General features: G+C 35.8%; 1 protein-coding gene and 2 long non-coding RNA genes across 3 annotated transcripts; 1 reads left to right on the top strand and 2 right to left on the bottom strand.

Moving 5' to 3' along the window:
- Positions 1–805: 805 nt before the first annotated feature.
- LOC110909475 (non-specific lipid-transfer protein AP10-like) lies at positions 806–2,507 on the bottom strand. The gene is made up of 2 exons (XM_022154409.1): positions 2,159–2,507; positions 806–1,041 (listed from the first exon to the last, which is right to left on the bottom strand). Exons 1-2 carry the CDS (start codon positions 2,494–2,496, stop codon positions 1,032–1,034), a joined length of 348 nt encoding a protein of 115 aa, XP_022010101.1. The 5' UTR covers positions 2,497–2,507; the 3' UTR covers positions 806–1,031.
- Positions 2,508–10,585: 8,078 nt separating this feature from the next.
- LOC110910991 lies at positions 10,586–11,467 on the bottom strand. The gene is made up of 2 exons (XR_002576647.2): positions 11,347–11,467; positions 10,586–10,672 (listed from the first exon to the last, which is right to left on the bottom strand). It is a non-coding gene; the product is annotated as an uncharacterized LOC110910991 (long non-coding RNA).
- A 7,457-nt stretch (positions 11,468–18,924) lies between these two features.
- On the top strand, positions 18,925–23,210 carry LOC110911014. Its single transcript, XR_004880647.1, has 3 exons — positions 18,925–19,274; positions 20,141–21,963; positions 22,588–23,210. It is a non-coding gene; the product is annotated as an uncharacterized LOC110911014 (long non-coding RNA).
- The last annotated feature ends 48 nt before the right edge of the window (positions 23,211–23,258 follow it).

The raw sequence follows: 23,258 nt of genomic DNA, 5'->3' as shown, positions 1-23,258 counted from the left end.
TCGGTTGAGATACGATTTAATCGAACTAGTAGGTTCTTTAGGTTTGGAATTTCCTAATTCGGACGAGGAGTAGAGTTTCTTTATGTCTGTTTTTTTAATTGTAATCTAAAATATTGAACTAGTATGTTTTAATTTAAATGAAATTTATAATTTATGCTTTATAATTTTATTGTTTTATTGTGAATTTATAATTTAAAAAAATAAAAAATAAAAAAAAGTTGCGAGTGATGGAATTTGTACAAGTGATGATCATTTCCACTAAAAAAGGTTGTGAGTGATGGAATAATGGTTGATGACATGACGAAACTTGATTGAATGTTGTGAATGATGGAATTTTTGCAAGTGACAACCACCCCTAATAGATCCATTCTCTGATCATATTTAGATGCTGATCATATTTTAAATCTCGCATATTTGTTTTATCATGCAGATAATAATTACACTGAATTATAGACTACTATAAATTTTAGAATCAAAACGAGAACTACGAAAACCAAATAATGCACTTGTATGTAGTGATTTAAATTATGATATGTAAGAAAGTTTTTCGCTTCTACAGTTTTGTTTATCATCTACGCAATATTCATAAACATATTATACAGTTTTCATAGTTCTTAACGTATAAAATTATTTCTGAAATGAATATGTCACTTGTAAAAATATACTCGTTTATTATACTAACTATTTTGGTGCAAGTTAGTACCGTTTTGTAACAACAAAATTTAAAACAAAAAAAAAACGTATATCATTAGTATGATAAAATTATGAAGTAAATAAGAACCGTCGACACCATATTTATGGCATATTTTATTTGGATAGATATGTATATATATTTATGCCAAAGTCCATAGAAGCCATGGACGCTGGCCGAACCATATATATAGTACATACTACACACAATACACAATACCATACTCTATATAACACATAAAAAAGAAAATACATGTATTTATTCCGGCGGCGAAACACCACCTCGCCGCCACACGCCTCCTGTCATTGTTTATTAGTATCCGGCAACTCGTCACACCACCTCAAGGAATACTGCACAATTAGTCGAACATATATTTAGTGGTTATGAAAAAGAGTAAGAGATGATCACTTTTTTAAGCTAAAACAAATATCAACTCCACTAAAAAGTACGTGTATTTAAGAGCAACTAACCAAAATATGTCACATAAGCTACGCCAGCTAGAAAGGCTTGAATTTAGTTGGTAAAAAAAACCTTGAAAAGTGCCACGTGGTCCAAAAAACAACCAATTAAATCAGAACACATGTAAAGTGCCGGCTAAATTCTAGCCGTCGGCTAAAGTTAGGCATCACTTTTTCTGAAAACAGCTAAACTCTAGCTGGTGCTTTTTTTTTAGGGGTGCTAAACGGGTCGTGTACGCGGGTTGGCGGGTTCAACCCGACCCGAACCCGAAAATTTTACACAAACCCGAACCCGACCCGAACCCGAAAATCGTATCATACATAAGAACCCGAACACGACCCGAAGTTTCGTGGGTTGACCCGAACACGACTCGTTCAACCCGAATTTTTTTTATATTTTTTCTGAAATTAATATATTAAAATTAAAATTTACTTAAAAACACAAATGTATATAATAATATCATATTTAAATTATAAAATCTATGTTAATTTCTCTTTTTAAGTTATAATCATTGCATAAAATACACAGTCCATTTAATTTATGACATAAAATATATTGTAAAAAAATATAATATAGTATAAATGTGTTAAACGGGTCAACCCGCCAACCCGACCAGGTTGACCCGAACCCGACCCGTTAACCTAAACGGGTTCGCGGGTTCAACCTGAAACTGACCCGAACCCGTTTAGACTAAACCTAAACCCACGAATTTCGTGTTAGGTTCGTGTCGGGTTTTCGGGTCGTGTCAGAAATTCACGCCTACTTTTTTTAAACAACTAAACGTTAGCTGGCGCTTTATACATGTATTTTTTTTTATTTGTTGTTTTGTGGACCCAATACTAGTTTTCAATGTTTTTTGTCTCGGCTAAAATTTAGCCGGCTTAGCATGCTTTGCTTATGTGACGTTTTCTGATTACTTGTTTTTGGATATATCTATTTCTTGGCCCTAAGTGGGCTAAAAGTCAATGTCTATTATATAAAAAAGGTTAAATTTTCTAATCTACTCACGAGTTGCAGTTGATGTCAGGTCTGATTGGAACGGGGGAGACGATGCCACACTTTCCCGGAAGGCTTCCGGCAAGGTCGTGCCTGACCTTTAGCCGGAGAGCCGCGCTCTTAAAACAAATACAAGCCGTTCGCTTATCCGCTCGGCTCCGAGTAGCGGCTAGAACCCTCTTGCTTCCATCACAACAGCTCTTTGTGAGTGAACCACCTGATGTTAGGTAGCCTATGCATGGTGAGAGCATGCCAATAAGATCATTGCAACCAATGGCTTCACTTGGGTACACCATGACTAGACCCATGACTATCATGGCTAACATGGCTATAGCCATTGGTCCTTTCATCTTTTCTTATTATTTGCTTATGGTTTGTTTCATTGTGGGTGAATGGGTGATTTATACTAGAGGGGTCACATGCAAAGTGATGTTTTAGGGTTTCTAAGAATAGTAAGTTTACAAGATATACATCTCTTTGAACTATTTTAGTCACATTTTCTTGCATCATGTGTTCAAAAATGCGCCACTGGTCTTGGTGGTAGATTTAGATAGTTATCAACTAGTCGCTACAAAACAAACATAATCACTAACGGAAGAAGCCGTCAATGGTTACTTGGTGAATAGGGTCGGCCAGAGGAGGAGCGTAGGCCAGGTTGGCGACCTCTCAAGGCCAGCTCTTCCCATGGCCTAATAGATATACACAACTTTCTTTTACATATATTTTAGAATAAATTACCAAAATCGTCCGTTAGGTTTAGGCCTGTTTTCCAGTTTCATCCAAAATGTTTTTTTTTTTTTTTTTTTTTTTTGTGCCAAACAGCCCTTCATCTTTGGCATTTTTTGCCAGTTTCATCCAAGCCATTAACTTAGTTTACTTTTTATGTTAAGTTGAACGATATTTGGATGAAACTAGCAAATATAAAACCTCAGAAATGGCCATAATGCCATGTTAGCCGCTAAAAATTTTGAAACGGCTCGATTCCAAAACGGTTTTTGTAATGAAAGCTCCAAACCGGTTCCAAACCTACAGTTTTTAGTTGTTCTAAACCAGTTTCACTTTTCATCAGTTCCATACTTGTTTTAGTTGGGGTATTATAAGCTGGTTCGGTTCAACAAACCGATTGTTTTTGCGGATGTCTAACTCTAGCTATGACAATGATTTAGACATTGTCAGATTATATCATCTTTGAACTATTGACTATTTTATGATTTTCTCATTAGAAAAACAAAAAATAATAATAATTTCATTAATTGATACTAGTATACTACCATTGTACCATAAGAAAAATGGGTTTAGGAATCGTACCCTAGTAAAATTTAATATCATGCGTCGTCTTCAATACATATTTAATTTTTTCCCATACAACCTAGCTAGTAGCTAGTAAATTTAATCTTATGCAAAATACATGATAGTTGACTTTCAACACTACATCCATGATCCACATGCGTTGTCTCGGATACAAAATAATTAATGTATTTTCCCATGTAACAATATATATAACAATAAATCAGTCGCTCAATGATCATTAGCAAAAGAAATATGTTGATTTTGCTTTTGTATTTCCTAATCTTAAGCGGCTATTTTCATCTCCCAAATTGATTTTCTGGGTGTGGAGTGCTGTAACCACACAACGAATCATTCCTCCTACAAACTAGAGCTTGACGATATAATTTACCGTTTCAACGGTTACAGATAGTGGGTTCGGGTATTACAATTCTACTTTTGGAAAGGGTAACGTTGTCGCTTTTTTTTCGTGGAGACTTAGAGCCGGAAAGCTGCAGGAGATGTGTAGACGACGCTACATGCTGGTTACTACAAGTTTGTCTAGGTCAGTAATGCGACGATTGCTTGGTCAAAGCCAGCACACTTTATAAAAGGATACTTACAAGGAGGTAAGTAAAGTTTACATGACTAGTTGTGTTATTCGGTACCAGAATCCGTTTTTCAATTTGACATGGTTTCTGGCTCCAACATCTTTAGGTGTGTTGTTTTTTTGTACGTGTCCTCAAAGACTCATTGTTTGTTTCTAGATTATTAACACTCTAGTGTTTGAGGACTCATTTTACTGAAAACAACTAAGCTGAGGATGTTGAAGCTGGAAACCAAGTCGAATTGAAAAATGGGTTATTCTGGTACCGCATATCACAACTAGTCTTGTAAACTTTTACTTGCCTCCTTGTTAGCATCCTTTTATAAAGTTCGTTGCCTTTGACCAAGCAATCGCCGCATTGCTGAGCCGATAAATCAGGAAGACACTATTGATATGGAACTCCGGTGAACTAACATAGTGTAAATCTTTTTGGGGATTTTGCTATTCGAAAGGGGGTTGCGGCGCAGGTTGTTGCCAGTTTACATGTCATTCTATTGTAAATTTTCCTGTTTTTCAATTGGAATGTTATATATATCTTGTGAAAAAAAAATCCTGAAGAGTAGTAAGGTTATCGGGTCTTTGAAGCTCTACGAGTGTTTGTCGTTTATACTTATGATCAGCACAAACAAATTGCCAAAATATACGTCTCGATTCTTATAAATCTCAACCAGCGCATCCCTCATGACATCATATGATACATATCTATAATCTTACATCATGTATATAAACACGGATATTCATTTCAAAATAAAAAATATGTTAGAGAACTACGAGAATCGAATAATACACACATGTGATTTAAATCAATCAATCATACCCAGTAAAAATCCCACAAATAGCAAAGCTACTTATAGGGTCTGGGGAGGGTGGGATGTAGACAGACCTTGCCTCTATCCATAGGGATAGAGAGTCTGCTTCCAGAGAGACCCTCGGCTAGAAAACGAACAGCATGCCAACACACCAAGTAAAAAAATATAGAAATAAGAAGTCATCCTCACCAGCACAATACAATGTAAATCATGAATAATAGCATACAACATCATTTGGGCATAAACACAAGAAGGCACTCACTGGAAAAGTCCCTTAAAGAATAAGAAAAACATACGTCCCTGAAATACACCTAAAACCTTAATGCAATATCCTCTAGAAGTCGTTAACCCTAATCCTACGCCTCCACGAAGTCCTATCTTGGACCATGTCCTCAGAAAGATGCAACTCTAGTAAATCATGTCTAATCTACTCATCCCATGTCAGTTTGGGTCTGCCTCTTCCTCTCCTCCCCTACACATGTGATTTAAATATGATATGTAATTATGACGATTACATGCAATATGTATATGTGTATTACACGGTTAACATATTATTAATTTATTTATATTTACTAAATATTTTGGTGCAAATAACCGTTTTATAACTAGAAAACTTAACAAAACTATTTTGAAGATGCTAGAAGAGGCTTGAGAAATAGCTTGGAATTGTGATGGCATAACTTATTTGTGATATATGTTATGCCAAGTCCATACAAGCCATGGACACTAGCCGAACCATATATATTACAATCAGTACCAAAACTCTATATTAACACATAAAAGAAAATACATGTATTTACTCGGGCCGTGATACACCACCTCACTGCCGTGCCTTTTATGGTTGTTTAGTAGTCTCCGGATCCTGCCACTTCAAGGAATGTTGCACCATAAGTCGAGTCGAACAACATATATGTTTAGTGATCATGAAAAGGTGATTATAATAAATAAAAAAGACATACTGACCACTTTTAAGCTAAAATAAACATTGGTTTTAAGCCCAAAAGAAATAAACATATCCAAAAGTGATCAATTAGAAAACACCACGTAAGTTAAGCCAGCTAAGAAGGCTTAAATTAAGCCAACGCATAAAGTCTTCAAAAGTACTACATGGTCCATGAAAACAACCGGTCAAATCAAAACACGTGTGAAGCGACCAAGTAGAAAACACCACATAACTTTAGCCGAGTTTTCATGAAATGGGGCTAAATTTTAGATATCGCTTTATACGTGTATATTGATTTGATTGGTTTGTTTTGTTGAATCCATTGTACTTTACAATGTTTTCCGTACCGGCTAATATCTAGCTTTGCTTGTGTGATGTGTCTAATCGGTTGTTTTCTCTAGTAGGCTAAAAGTGAGAAAAAAGTGATTCAAAATGTTTATTTTGGAGATTTTACTATTTCACTTAAGTGCTTCAATTCTACTCGCGAGTTGCAGTTGACGTCGGATCTGATCGGAATGGTGGAGCAATACCACACTTTCCAGGAAGGCTACTGGCAAGGTCTTTAGCCGCGCAGCCGCGGCCTTAGCACACTTGTAAGCAAATCGCCTATCCGTGTGACTCCGGGTGGCACCTTAACACTCCTGGCTCCATCACAACATCCTTTTGTTGGTGAACCACCTGACCTGAGGTAGCCTAGGCATGGTGAGATCATGCCAGTATCATGCCAGTAAGAGCACCACAACTAATGGCTTCACTTGGGTGCACCAAGGCTAGAGCCATGACTATCATTGCTAACATGGCTATAGCCACTGGTCCTTTCATTTTTTACATTAAGTGTGGGTGGTGGGACATGGGTGATTTATAGTAAGACAGAAAAAGTGAAATGGCTAGAACCGGTTCCAAGCCGGTTTTTGTAATGGAAGCTCCAAACTGGTCCCAAACCTGCGGTTGTAACGGTTCTAAACCAATTCCACGTACTGTTCATCAGGTCCAAACTTGTTTCAGTTCGGGTGTAAGCTAGTTCGGTTCAACAAACCGATTGTTTTTTCAGATGTCTAACTCTAGGTAGGACAATGATTTAGACATTGTGTTACATATGAACAATTAATTGTTTTATGATTTCCCCTTACAAAAAAAAAAAAATAATTTCATTGATTGATACTACCATAGTACCATTAGAAAAATGGTTTTAGCAATTGTAACGTAGTACAACGTAGTACAATTTAATCTTCTGGAAAATCAATGATATTTGACTTTCAATACTACATCCACATGCGTTGTCTTGGATACAATATTAATATATTTTCCCGTGTACTTATATATATAACCGTAACCATGAATCAGTTGCTCAATGATTATTAGAAAAAAATAACATGTTGATTTTGCTTTTGTTTTTCCCATTCTTTAGCGGCAATTTTCGTCAGTGCCCAAATTGAATTTTGGTGTGTAGAGTGCGGTACCAGCGGCAACCACACACCAAATCATCCCTCCTACAAGCTAGAGCTCGACAATATAATGTACCGCTTAACAGGTACAAACAATGGGTTCGGGTATTACAATTCAACTTTTAGAAAGGGTAACATTGTCGCTCTTCGTTGTGGAGACTTAGGACCGGAAAGCTCCAGGTCAAAGGCAGCGAACTTTATGAAAGGGTACTTACGAGGAGGCAAGTAAAAGTTTACAAGACCGGTTGTGTTATCTGATACCAGAATTACCCATTTTTCTATTCGACATGGTTTCCGGCTCCAACATCTAGTTGTTTTTAGTAAAATGTGTCCTCAAAGATTCATTGTCTGTTGCTAGATTGTTAACACTTTAGTGTTTAATTTGCAGGAAATTCGACTCCAACATCTCCAGATGGATGGATTTCACCTGAAGATGTTGGAGTCAAATTTCCTGCAAACACTAGAGTGTTAATCTTTGAGGACACAGTTTACTAAAAACAACTCACCTGAAGATGTTGGATCCAAAAACCATGTCAAATTGAAAAATGGATAATTTTGGTACCGGATAACACAACTAGTCTTGTAAACTTTTACTTGCCTCCTTGTAAATATCCTTTTATAAAGTTCTCTAGCTTTGACCAAGCAATCGTCGAATTGCTGAGCCGATAAATGAGGAAGACACTGTGGAAATCCGGTAAATTAACATTGTGTAAATATTTTTGGGGATTCATGAAGAGCTATTCATGAACCAATCATAGAAGTCGAGGAACCGAAGTTTTGTTTTCGGTAGGATTGGATTTTCTTTTCAAAAAGGGGTTGCGGCGCAGCTTGTTGCGCATTTACCCGTCATTCTACTGTAAATTTTCCGATGCTTTAGTGGAATATTATATATCTTTTGAAAAAAAAAGTCATGAAGGGCTGTAAAGTTATCGGGCTGTAAAGACAACTACTCATTTCAGAACAAAAACTATGTTAGAGAACTACGACAACCAAACAATGCACATGTATATATATAGTGTGATCTATTATGATATGTAAATAAGACGTTCACATAACCACTCAAGTTTTTCTCTTCTAATAATGCAATATGTATATGCGTATTATGTGGTTTTCACAGTTCTTAACATATTATTAATGTATTTATATTTACTAAATATTTTGGTGCAAATAACCGTTTTATAACTAGAACACTTAACAAAACTACTTTGAAGCAGCTAGAAAAGGCTTGAGAAATAGCTTAGAATTCTGATGGCATAATTTATTTATGATATATGTTATGCCAAGTCCATAGAAGCCATGGACACTAGCCGAACCATATATATAACATTCAGTACCAAAACTCTATATAACACATAAAAAGAAAATACATGTATTTACTCTGGCCGTGATACACCACCTCACCTCGGGCGCCTCCTATCATTGCTTATTAGTCTCCGGCTACTTATCCTGCCACTTCAAGGAATGCTGCACCATAGGTCAAACAACATATATCATATATGTTTAATGATCATGAAAAAGTTTAAGGATGATCACCAAAAATACACATGTTAGACCACCTTTCAAGATAAAATAGAAATTAACATTGCCTACTAAAAAATAAACAAATCCGAAAGTGACCTAGTAGAAAACACCACATAACTTTAGCCGTATTAATTATGGTCAAATTTTAGCTGGCGCTTTACACGTGTATTGATTTGATGTAACACCCTTGTTATTATCTAACGTTTATCGTATAATTAAATCTCAAAACCATGTAATTATAGTTACAATTATACTGAAAATACGGGCTTGCTAAAAACTTTCACAATTTAAAGTGATACAACATAATGTGATTTTAATTCGCCGTTATAGAATAATGACGAAACAACATTGCGGAAGCTTCGTTTAACGTGTGTTCGGTTCTTGCTCGATGCTTGATCTTCATCCGGGACTAACGACATTCACCTGTGATCAAAACCAACTTAAAAATCAGTTTTGATAATTAAATAACCAATATAATAAGGAAATTAGGAAAAATGCAACATTGTTATCTTGATCCACAAACAATCAATTGAATTCTGGCCTCCACCGTAACTTACGGTGGTCACCGTAAGTTACGGTGGCCCCTGAATGTCAAATTCCCCCACCGTAAATCAGGGGTGTTCTACCGTAAAATTTTTAGCTCCACCGTAACTTACGGTGGCACCGTAAGTTACGGTGGCCCCTGCATCCCACCTTTCCATTTTTTTTTGCCGTTATTTGACACGAAAACTTTCGTATCTTTCAATACGCTTATCCGTTTGACCCACCGTTTCTTCCCATGTGATTGTAATTTGATCCCCCATCATGTGGAGTTAAAATCCAACATCCGGATTAACAAAATTTAAGACTTACAAGTCTTCGGCTTATTACCCATTTTCACCAAATTTTGACCCGTTCGTGATTTTATCAAACAACATGATTGTTTGATCCCGATTTCACATGAACCTTATAATTTCAATGTTGTCTATCATATCAGGTTTAATTCACAAGTTTAGGTATGATCTTAAACCCGTTTATACTTCAAGGATTGTTTTGACCCGTTACGGTATTTAAGCACTTTCGAGCCTAAAATCACTTCTATGGCTTCTAGCATTCCTTCACCACATTTCTTATCCTATAATCTCCCACCACAACTGTATTTATGGTGGATATAATGTGGTGATCTATGAAAACCAAATTTTTACCTATCGAATCATTATTTTACGACAAAACTCAAATAGTGCCATTTGACTAATGTATTACTTCTTTCAGCTTCTATACTTATTCTAAGTATCAACAAAAAATCTATTTTAGACTCCGATTAACTCTCATTAAACCTTACGTTTAAATGAGAGTTATCCTATTATGCGTACCTGGCTCGGATCATTATATTGACCCATTTAAATACCTTGCCTCAATAGCCGCTAAGTAATAGCGATGTAAATATCCACTCAATAATTGTTTCTGTAATTATACAACTCAACAAAGCATTAGTCTATATTGTCAAAAAGTGATAATTTTCACTTTTGATCCGTTTGGTCTAAATGACCGATTATATTGGCGAGATGAAGCTTATTGCCATCTCGTCTACCATCTACACGACCCGCTCCGGTTTACACCGTACGGTCGTTTTAATTATAAATCGCCTCTTAATACTTTTTGGCCTATTAAGGCTTATGAAATACGTATCTTTCAAAACCGACAATTATTGTCAACAAGTGACCAAATTACAATTTTACCCTTATTGGTTATCTTGTTCCGTATAACTACACGCCGGAACACCATGTCTCAAATTTCCATTTGTCTTATTCGTAATTCATACGACAAAAGAACGTTCTAAAATATATGACTAGTGTAAGCTATACTTACCTTGCATCCAAGCAACGTTTTCTTTTCGTACTTGCTCCATTTGACCCGCTTCCTCCCAAGCCTTCATCTAGCTTGTCAAGAGTCAAACTATCATCATAATTCGTAAGACGGTTAGTTTAGTCATTATTAGCTACGACTATTCCATCTTATAAATTTTTATGTCAAATCTACCATTCGACTTCAATATTGGTTAGTTTAACTTTCTAAAAGTTAACTACCTTATTCATATAATATGCACGATTAAGGCAAATCAACATTATGATTAGAACCCGTTTTATCCCATATCTCATGTAATTAGTCAAGCTTGCCAATTACGCGTTTCACTTGAATTTCAGCATTTTACTTCTCATTTAGGCATTTTAACAAACACCTAATGGGCATAATTCTACACATTTGCTAACTAGTTCAAAACTAGTCATTTTTACCAAGATTAACATCAAAATTCAACCACTATCACTTATAATCAAGTACTCAAACTTGCAAATTGTTTAAGTATTTCATGATTACTTAACATGCATGATGATTCTAATCATAATCATATCATCAAATCCATCTTATGACTAATACCCACTTAGCCGAGTGTGAGAATTCATTCAATCATTCAATTCCTATCATGTTATGCATGATTTCACTTAGGGTTTTGTTACTAAACATGTATACATCACTAATTCAGTTCTAATTTCTACGATTTACACCAAAATCGCATATAGTGATGTTCATTCAATTTTTACAACTTCATGTAACAACACAATTTTACATACCTCTTGATCCCCTTGACTTGGTGATCATTTGTATGTATTCATGCCTTTGATTCGAGCCCGATTTGGCCTTCAATTTGGTTGATTTTGTGAAACTAGGGTTTTGGTTCTTGGAGAACCTTCTGGTCGACGTACATAACACACCTTGTGTGTGTGTTTTGTATTTTAATTTTATTTTATAATTAAACTTTGGATAAATTACACTTTTCGTCCTTTATGTTTGTATCAAATTGCAATGGATAACCTTTAACTTCAATAATTACAGTCACAGTCCTTTATTCGGAAAACTCATTACACCCTACGTCCTTTAACACTAACCTAGTTAAAATTTTCAGTTAAGTCTAAACATGTGCCTTGCACACAAGGGTAAATTGGTAATTTCACTCATTTGTTTATGTAAAAAACCCTATCCCTTCATTCTTCTCTAACCTAATCTGTATCTCTCTCCAACCGCAACCTCCATCACCATTGCCATATCCTAGCCACCAACATCGTATCCCGCAACCACCACCACCAAATTTGTCCACCAAGCCCCACCACCACCATCGAATCCAGCCACTACAGTCGGAAATTGATATCGGAAGGAAGTTGCAACTTAGCCGCCAGAAGAATGACGATTTCATTCTAGTTCTCCGGTTGAAACGATCCATTGACGGCGACATTTTCTCTGTTTTTCGTTAAACTGAATGGCGACGGTTTCTCGAATTGTTTAGTTTGAACGGTGGTTGTTGATTTGGGGAAATTACTTGGTTGTTGATTGTGGAACTAAAGCTTGCAGATCTGTCAAATTAGTCTTGTAGTGGTGTGTAGGTTTTGGCAACGGTGGTATGTTGGACGATTCGAAATTCATCATCAGGGCAAAAGGGCATTTTTGTTGGGTTTATCAATTAAGAAATTAGAGTTTGACTTGAGTTCGGATTTTGGTCGTAGGTATCAGGTATGGAAGTTTCAATTTGGGTTAGATAAATATGAAGGTTTTTATTTATATTTGAATTCTGCTATAAATATGGGTTAGATTTTATGTATTGGTTAAGCAATTAATAGAGTGCAGTAAACAAATTTCTTTTCTTCCTTCATTCCTTTTCAACGCAAATTTGGTGTTGAGTTTTGTGATCTTTGATTCAAGGCTCTTGATATCCATTATGATGGTTCGATTTGGCGTATTGGAGGTGGTGGCTCATGGTGGTGGTTAGGTCATGTTTTTTTAGGGGGGGGGGCGCTTAGGTCAGATGGGTGGTATCGGAGATGGCAGTGGTGGTAGTGGGTGGTTAGATGTTGGATGAGAGAAAGGAATATATTTATATATATATATATATATATATATTAAGTTTTAAATGTTGTTTTTTGTATTTATTAAACTATTTTATAATAAGATAGTAAAAAGACTAAATTACCCTTATGGGATCTGACTTACCTGAAAATTTTAACTAGGTTAGTGTTAAAGGACGTAAGGTGTAATGAGTTTTCCAAAGAAAGGACTGTGACTGTAATTATTGAAGTTAAAGGTTATCCATTGCAATTTGATACAAACATAAAGGACGAAAAGTGTAATTTATCCTTAAACTTTCCATTTATCCGAATCTGGCCCCTCTTGTTTGGTTAGTTATTAAGTAGGACACAACCTACTTATTTCTAACAATATTCCCGCTTATTAACTAGGTTAAACATTCCTAGTTAAATTAGTGGGTTCGGGAAATCTACGACTTAGTTTATTTTGAGTCCCGTTGACTTGGGTTTTGATAAACTTTACTTTCCCACAAGCTTTCGTTTAGCTTTTATTTAATATTAGGCTTATTTATTTAAAAATCATAATATTCACCGGGTTACTTTACCCCTAACGGCAATTTACCCGTCTTTTAGTACTAACGTAGTTTAATTTCTAGATCTGTTTTCGGGGTGTTACAAGTCTACCCCCCTTGAAGAGGTTTCGTCCTCGAATCCTTTTCTTACATAATTTATCGAGTTTAACTCCATGCATTTGCTCTCGATAATCAATTGAGCATTGCTCATATTCCAACCAATTGTTAGTATTACCAGAAAAGTATGATAATATCTTTTTGGTTACTAATCATCTACATATCTTATACAACATAATGCAACTTGAAATAACGTAATCTCATTATTTCCACTAGTTTAATTAACTTAGCAATATTCATCACTCGGCTCAATATTCGCCACTCGGCTCGAATGTGATTATACTTCACATTACACTTCTTGACCGTGATCATGGCACGTCATGCCAAATTTTACATCAACTTTCTATTTTCAGAATTATCACTTTTCGAATACATCGTCTTGCACCTGCCAGTGTCAAGACTTATATCTTTCATGTTTACTATTTATACGTCTCTCAGAGTTGATATTTGTAAAAACGTTATTTCTTACCAAAACCAAAGTTTTAGTTTAGTGTCTTCTCTTTATTCCTTGTCAATTATCCATATCGGGATATTGACAGTCCAAAATTTATTATTTTACAGTCTTTATTCTGTGCGAGGATTCTCAACTGATCCTCTTGCTTTGTCTAATTAACCCGTAGGTTTTATCACTTAGCCTTATGGGCTATTTTGATTAGACTTTCATCTTTTTAGGGCGAAGTCCTTGTAATTTATTTCTTTCTAATCATGACCCGTGGGTCGTTTTATCCTCATAGACCTTTCCATTGTTTATAACCCCAAAGGTTATATTGATCCCGTAGATCATTCCTTGCTCATGACATTCTTAAAATTTCATGTTTGGTGTCAAGGCACCATGTTTTTGTTTAACATCATTTATTTTCGTCTTGATATTATCTTTGACCTTGACCGTAATCCAAGGCTACATTCGTTTCTTTTCGGACACATTTTCCGACTTTATGACTTCTCACGTCATTTATGCGTCAGTTTATCTTATGCTCACCATTATCCATTTACATACATTCGTATTTGATTATGTCCCATTACCGGGCTCATTATTCTTTTGCTTTTAATGTTACTATTGTCCCGCTTGTGTTTACTCATGTCGTCCAGCATGATATTATATTCGACCCATTCAACTTTAAAATAGTTGAACATAATTTATTCACAACTCTATTTACATTATCTTGTCATCTTTTAGTTATGACCCTAAAATCCAAGTCCTTTAACTTTCCATCCGAGTTCCCGTTTCTCGGTCTACGCATGTGTTTAATTCCTACCCATCAACTGGGTGTTTTACCGAAGTCGTTATTATTGCAACCCTCCCGGTATACATTAAGATCTCTCTTCATCTTTATATTCCGATTTTGTCCTCGAGTTTGGCGTTTTACAAAAAACGACCCATTTAGAGACATATTCTCATTTTCCGGGTTCGAGTGTAAGTACACCCCCTCCCAGTGCATATCTTGATCATTCTACATGTTTATATTCTTAAGGTTCGAGTGTAAGTACACCCCCTCCCAATATATGTCTACATCATTTTACATGTTTCCATGTCTACATGTTTATATTCTTCGGGTTCGAGTGTAAGTACACCCCCTCCCAATACATGTCTACATCATTTTACATGTTTCTTTGTTTACATGTTTATATTCTTCGGGTTCGAGTGTAAGTACACCCCCTCCCAATACATGTCTACATCATTTTACATGTTTCCTTGTTTACATGTTTATATTCTTTGGGTTCGAGTGTAAGTACACCCCCTCCCAATACATGTCTACATCATTTTACATGTTTCTTTGTCCCTTCTCTCGGGCTCATTATACTAATATAATACACTTCCGTCACTCGGCTGTGCGTTTACATTATGATCAAATATTTTGCTTATCTGATTCATTTGGGTACTTTTTAATTTGTCCCACTCACCCCGTCCTTACTACATCGGGTGTAAGCGTGTCCATCATAAAAAGTTCATGGTACCACGTGCTCACCACTTACTTGGCCAGAGTAAGCGATCAACACCTGGTATACATGACCTTTTTAAAATTTTCACATTACACCCCATGTAAGTAATGCCTCTATTTGTTTCTCTTGGAAACAATATCCCGGATAGGTTTTCTATTCGGGTTTTTCCAAGTTTTCAATTTACATACGAAACTTTCAATCTCTACGTATTTGTTGCATATTACTATTTGTGCAATTAAATTTAAAGTGTGCACCTGGTAATACTTGCCCTGACAGGCTTCTCTTGCCATTAGCCTTGTTCGCGATCGTTACGCGATTTAGGTCCTTGGTGAGCATGTTCTACTTGTCGTACTTTGGACCGTTCCTCCGTCAAGTCCACAATTTGTTAGACTCCCGCTATCTTTAGATGCGAGTGTCCTTCAACTGAAATATTTACAAGAGTTAATAATATCAACTTCAATAATCACCCGTATTATAATACAAGGCTTTTTCTACTATACGCGTCAACGCGTGTATTTTCGTCAACCATATTAATCATTTTAATTGGGGTAACGTGTATCACACGATAGCCCTATGTGTTGTTTACAACACTTTAGCATGCTAAGCTATTAACATACACGTACTTACCGGATTTGCGATCAAGCCTCGAACCGAACACACCTTACTCTTTAACCTTGAGCTCTGATTACCAACTTGTAACACCCTTGTTATTATCTAACGTTTATCGTATAATTAAATCTCAAAACCATGTAATTATAGTTACAATTATACTGAAAATACGGGCTTGCTAAAAACTTTCACAATTTAAAGTGATACAACATAATGTGATTTTAATTCGCCGTTATAGAATAATGAAGAAACAACATTGCGGAAGCTTCGTTTAACGTGTGTTCGGTTCTTGCTCGATGCTTGATCTTCATCCGGAACTAACGACATTCACCTGTGATCAAAACCAACTTAAAAGTCAGTTTTGATAATTAAATAACCAATATAATAAGGAAATTAGGAAAAATGCAACATTGTTATCTTGATCCACAAACAATCAATTGAATTCTGGCCTCCACCGTAACTTACGGTGGTCACCGTAAGTTACGGTGGCCCCTGAATGTCAAATTCCCCCACCGTAAATCAGGGGTGTTCTACCGTAAAAGTTTTAGCTCCACCGTAACTTACGGTGGCACCGTAAGTTACGGTGGCCCCCGCATCCCACCTTTCCATTTTTTTTTGCCGTTATTTGACACGAAAACTTTCGTATCTTTCAATACGCTTATCCGTTTGACCCACCGTTTCTTCCCATGTGATTGTAATTTGATCCCCCATCATGTGGAGTTAAAATCCAACATCCGGATTAACAAAATTTAAGACTTACAAGTCTTCGACTTATTACCCATTTTCACCAAATTTTGACCCGTTCGTGATTTTATCAAACAACATGATTGTTTGATCCCGATTTCACATGAACCTTATAATTTCAATGTTGTCTATCATATCAGGTTTAATTCACAAGTTTAGGTATGATCTTAAACCCGTTTATACTTCAAGGATTGTTTTGACCCGTTACGGTATTTAAGCACTTTCGAGCCTAAAATCACTTCTATTGCTTCTAGCATTCCTTCACCACATTTCTTATCCTATAATCTCCCACCACAACTGTATTTATGGTGGATATAATGTGGTGATCTATGAAAACCAAATTTTTACCTATCGAATCATTATTTTACGAAAAACTCAAATAGTGCCATTTGACTAATGTATTACTTCTTTCAGCTTCTATACTTATTCTAAGTATCAACCAAAAATCTATTTTAGACTCCGATTAACTCTCATTAAACCTTACGTTTAAATGAGAGTTATCCTATTATGTGTACCTGGCTCGGATCATTATATTGACCCATTTAAATACCTTGCCTCAATAGCCGCTAAGTAATAGCGATGTAAATATCCACTCGATAATTGTTTCTGTAATTATACAACTCAACAAAGCATTAGTCTATATTGTCAAAAAGTGATAATTTTCACTTTTTGATCCATTTGGTCTAAATGACCGATTATATTGGCGAGATGAAGCTTATTGCCATCTCGTCTACCATCTACACGACCCGCTCTGGTTTACACCGTACGGTCGGTTTAATTATAAATCGCCTCTTAATACTTTTTGGCCTATTAAGGCTTATGAAATACGTATCTTTCAAAACCGACAATTATTGTCAACAAGTGACCAAATTACAATTTTACCCTTATTGGTTATCTTGTTCCGTATAACTACACGCCGGAACACCATGTCTCAAATTTCCATTTGTCTTATTCGTAATTCATACGACAAAAGAACGTTCTAAAATATATGACTAGTGTAAGCTATACTTACCTTGCATCCAAGCAACGTTTTCTTTTCGTACTTGCTCCATTTGACCCGCTTCCTCCCAAGCCTTCATCTAGCTTGTCAAGAGTCAAACTATCATCATAATTCGTAAGACGGTTAGTTTAGTCATTATTAGCTACGACTATTCCATCTTATAAATTTTTATGTCAAATCTACCATTCGACTTCAATATTGGTTAGTTTAACTTTCTAAAAGTTAACTACCTTATTCATATAATATGCACGATTAAGGCAAATCAACATTATGATTAGAACCCGTTTTATCCCATATCTCATGTAATTAGTCAAGCTTGCCAATTACGAGTTTCACTTGAATTTCAGCATTTTACTTCTCATTTAGGCATTTTAACAAACACCTAATGGGCATAATTCTACACATTTGCTAACTAGTTCAAAACTAGTCATTTTTACCAAGATTAACATCAAAATTCAACCACTATCACTTATAATCAAGTACTCAAACTTGCAAATTGTTTAAGTATTTCATGATTACTTAACATGCATGATGATTCTAATCATAATCATATCATCAAATCCATCTTATGACTAATACCCACTTAGCCGAGTGTGAGAATTCATTCAATCATTCAATTCCTATCATGTTATGCATGATTTCACTTAGGGTTTTGTTACTAAACATGTATACATCACTAATTCAGTTCTAATTTCTACGATTTACACCAAAATTGCATATAGTGATGTTCATTCAATTTTTACAACTTCATGTAACAACACAATTTTACATACCTCTTGATCCCCTTGACTTGGAGATCATTTGTATGTATTCATGCCTTTGATTCGAGCCCGATTTGGCCTTCAATTTGGTTGATTTTGTGAAACTAGGGTTTTGGTTCTTGGAGAACCTTCTGATCGACGTACATAACACACCTTGTGTGTGTGTTTTGTGTTTTAATTTTATTTTATAATTAAACTTTCCATTTATCCGAATCTGGCCCCTCTTGTTTGGTTAGTTATTAAGTAGGACACAACCTACTTATTTCTAACAATATTCCCGCTTATTAACTAGGTTAAACATTCCTAGTTAAATTAGTGGGTTCGGGAAATCTACGACTTAGTTTATTTTGAGTCCCGTTGACTTGGGTTTTGATAAACTTTACTTTCCCACAAGCTTTCGTTTAGCTTTTATTTAATATTAGGCTTATTTATTTAAAAATCATAATATTCACCGGGTTACTTTACCCCTAACGGCAATTTACCCGTCTTTTAGTACTAACGTAGTTTAATTTCTAGATCTGTTTTCGGGGTGTTACATTTGATTGGTTTGTTTTGTTGACTCCATGTTACTTTTCAACGTTTTCAGTGCCGGCTAATATCTAACTGTAACGCCCCAAAAACCCAAATGTTAAAAATTTCAAGAATGACTTATTTTTATATGGTGTGACATTAAGGTAACTGAGTTAGCGAACTTGGTTTTAAATACAAGTTAGTATGTGAAACGAAATAAATGGCAAGTTTTAAAAGTTTGAGGGGTTAAAAGGAAAATGTGTTAAATAAAACATTTACAAAAAAAAATGTCAGTAACTTGGGGGGTTCTATGCGTGCGATCGAGAGCAGGGCCAAAGGGAAGAGCCAAAAACCCTAACAACCAAAAATCATCAAATTGATAAGGAGATCAAGGGAAAAATCGAATGCATGAGTCTGGATACTCTTTAATCTAAGTGTATTGATCATAAGGTGAGTTCAATTTCATGTTTTGATGCTTTTTGTTAAGTGGGTTTTAGATAATCTGTGAAGATTGTATGAATTTGAGTTTGTATAAGGGCTAATATCATTATGTTGAATGCGAATTATATGTGAATCTGATTATAGCAAATGATTGAAGTAAAACCCACTTGTGTTAGTCATATGATAGGATTTTAGCAATTCTTAGATGCTAAGATTTATGAGAAATTGAAGGATGAATGTATGAATATTAGGGTTTTGGTAAATATTTTTGATGTAGACTAAGAAGCTAAGTGAAATTGGTTGAATTGATCAAGTGTGGTATGAATGGATAGATTATGCATAAAGCACATGTTCATAATGCTTAAAAATATTGTATGCCCGCCAAGTGTTCGATGAAAAGCCTAAGAGAACAAACTTGTGAAATTTTGTGTAAGTTGCGGGTAAGTATGTATAGAAAGTGATTATGATGTAATTGTTAGCAAACTAATATGTGTAGTGTGCTTTAGATGGAGTCCATGTGAGAATTCGATTTAATGTATGATTTGATAAACTATGCATTAGGGACTTGCACCTTGTGCTCGAATGGTGTGATGCTCACCATGTATTTGATGCGCTTGATTTATAGTAATCAAAAGTGAATGTGTACGAATGTGAAACAAATAGCTTATTAATAAATAATAATGTCGGAGTTATGTCGTGTACGTACCTATGATAATAAATTTGACTAAGTAAATGTTGAACAATGTGGTTGTCAGTTCATGTTTTATGCGTGATAAAGTTTGACTATTAAAAGTCTATGTAGCTAAGAGTTGCAAATGGATGCGATATGAATAATCATGCGTGCTAACTATGAAATGGGTATGATAACTTGAAAGGATAGGAACCCCAAATTGACATGGACTCAAATATGGAAGGCTAACGGATCAAGAGGAAATGAGGAAGTTATGCACAAACTTGGACGCACGAGGTAAGTGATCTCTATAATCACTTATTTAGTTGTTTAAGTAATATAATGTTTTAATTATTAAGTTTATATGAAGTTGAGGTCAAATCGATAGATTATTTTGATAAATGCACGAATGGATCGAATAATTCATAGATGGATAACAAGCCGAATACGTATAAGTTAAGAAATTTCTTAACTCGGATGTTGGATCTCAAGTTCACATGATAGAAGGTTAATTTACAATCATGTAGGAAGAAACGGGAGGTTAAACGGGTAAACGGTTTGAAAGTTACGCAAGTTTTAACGTAAACGGACAAAGTTGGAAAAGCTGCAGAGTAGCCAAATCGTAAGCTACAGTTCAGTCGTAGGCTACAGAACGTAGCTGCTGTTTGGATCAGAGCAGCCAAATCGTAAGCTACAGTTCAGTCGTAGGCTACAGAACGTAGCTGCTGTTTGGACCAAACAACTGAATCGTAAGCTACAGCTGAGCCGTAGCTTACGGCGGCAGTTATGCAAAAAGTTGATTGTTTTGTTATTTTTGACCTTCGGGCATAAATAGATACGTTATAAACTCCTCTTAACTAATATTTTTGGGTTATAAACTCAAGTCTAAGCACCATATAATTAATATATGAGTATGATGATCGAATGCGAGTAGGTTAATCAAGAATTGGATGTAAGTAAATATGTGTAGACATGATTATGTAAGCATGTAACGGATGGAACTTGTTTATAAGTAAGTCTATTATCGGATGGTCATATGCATGACTAGGGAGGTGTGTTAATTTAAATTAAGTGAATAGGATGGTATGTAATTATGAATAATTGGAGTCATGGTGAGTTTAAGTCGTATAAACAAGTATGCGTGATGTGTATAGAAAAAAAAATATATATATATATATATATATGTATGTACATAATTATGTGAAAGGCGTACATAGTGTTGTAGTTAAATAGATGTATAAATGGTTGGCGATCTTTTTATGAAAATGTAGTACTTGAATATGTGGGGATTACGGGTTTGCTAACCAAATTATTATTGAGTATGTTGAAAGTGCAGGTTTATGAATGTCGGACTTTCGAAGTGTTGATATAGTAATGAAATGATTGAGTGTTGGAAGATAATCGGGTTGAAGTAACTTAAGCGGTTAGAATATGCTATGGACGTTTTAGTTTATACAATATTTTATGTTTGGTCGTCACCACCTACTAACAGGTTAGTTGTATGAGAATATATGTGATACCCATTTAATTGGGAAATCGAATGCGTAAGAGAAATGAGAGTATGTACATGAATGGAATTAAAATGACGGTTTTATAAGCAAACAAGTATAAAGACTAACTTTTTAAAGCTTTGTTGTTGAATGTAGGTAAACCCTCAATTCAGGCGACTTGGAGAATCGGAGCGAGCGCGTGTTCATGTTATGTCATACCAAACGCTTCCGCTAGCTTGTTCAAATGTTTTTAGTCCAAAATTTGTTGTATTGGTTCTTAGTAGTATTTTGTCGAATAAATCGTAGAATTGTAACTAGTTTGATTATGTTTAAAACAGGGGTATGCTCGTTTTATGAACGGGTCATGCCCAATTTTTGTTAAATTATAGTATGATAATATCACATTTAGGAAGATGAAATTTTGGGCGTAACAAGTTGGTATCAGAGCCTAGGTTGAGGGATTCGAGCACGAATAGTGGTGCTTGAACTCAACCGATGGCTCCTTCGAAAGAGTGCTCGCTCCAAGATCACCAATGAGGTAATGTTTAATTTAAACAAATTGCAAGTGTGTTTATTATGTGTATTACAAAAGTAATAGATAAATATGTGGGGAGGTTAAATGAGAAGTTTCAGGTGTTGTAGAGTCGGAACAGATTAGAAAGAAACGAACGAAAGCGCCCGAAACCAACCTGCAGCGTTTCTGCACAACGAGAGGCCGTCGCCGACGGGTTACCTCCCGTCGCCGACGCCACCCCACCTGCAGACGCCTTACCCTCCTGTCTACGGGTAATATGGCCGACGCCATATTTAGAAGCCCGTCGCCGACGGGTTAGCAAGCCGTCGCCGACGGCTTGTGTAATTCAGCCCCTAAAATTTTTTTAAGATTTTCCAAATTTTTATTTAACGGTACTTCCCGGGAGTCTGAATTACGGTTTTGCCGAGTCATTATGAGACAAGTTAAGTATTGAAGGATTAAATAGATAATGGCAATGGTACAAAACCATTAAACGTTGAATGAAATGTACACAAGGGAATGAAATAAACGATGAATGTGTGAAGTTAAGCTCGAGATGAAAGAATGTGAATAAGTAATACGGACTAATGAACTATGATATGTTGAAAGTTTATGATCCGTATTAACCTTAAACATGACATGGTGTAGATGGCAGATGCAAGCAACGTTAATGATGATGATGATACTGTTCGTCAAAGAAACATTATTCAACAAGGTCGCGGAAGTGGTGGAAGGGATGATCCGTGAACGCGGTCTAGGACCGGCATCAAGGCAAGTAATAAGACGAATTGACCCCTGGTATGTATACTAAACGCGTTGATGTATGAAATAGTATAATTATGCAAGTGAAAGAAAAATCTAAATGAATATAACAACGACATGGTAAAGGAGTTTTTAAAATGTAACACGTGCCGAAACTTAATTCTTCGGGCATAATATGGCGATTACGCGAAGACACGAAACTAGTACGTGGGTTGTGTACCTGGCCAGTACACAAGAAACGTATGACGTTCGTGGGACCGCGATAATTGTTACATGTATGTCCGTTAGAATTAGGTAGCAGGTGGGCGTACGGGTGAAACGAGTAGTAAGACTCTCGGGAGATTGAGAGTACTACGTAAGAGTAAAAAGTACAAGTGATAAGAATAAAATGTTGAATCCGTAAGAAGTACGGACCAACAATGTATGAATGCAATGCTTGAATCCGCGAGACGGATTCAAGGAATGAAAGATACGAATGCAATGCTTGAATCCGCGAGACGGATTCAAGGAATGAAAGATACGAATGCAATGCTTGAATCCGCGAGACGGATTCAAGG

Source organism: Helianthus annuus, chromosome 15 (assembly GCF_002127325.2).
Source record: "Helianthus annuus cultivar XRQ/B chromosome 15, HanXRQr2.0-SUNRISE, whole genome shotgun sequence".
Classification (NCBI taxonomy): domain Eukaryota; kingdom Viridiplantae; phylum Streptophyta; class Magnoliopsida; order Asterales; family Asteraceae; genus Helianthus; species Helianthus annuus.
The sequence above is the reverse complement of the archived record's forward strand: the minus strand, read 5'-3'. Positions and strand labels throughout refer to the sequence as shown.

What these genes read in the sequence shown, in the direction of transcription:
- LOC110909475 (XM_022154409.1), bottom strand. Translation starts at nt 2,496, where the DNA reads ATGAAAGGACCAATGGCTATAGCCATGTTAGCCATGATAGTCATGGGT.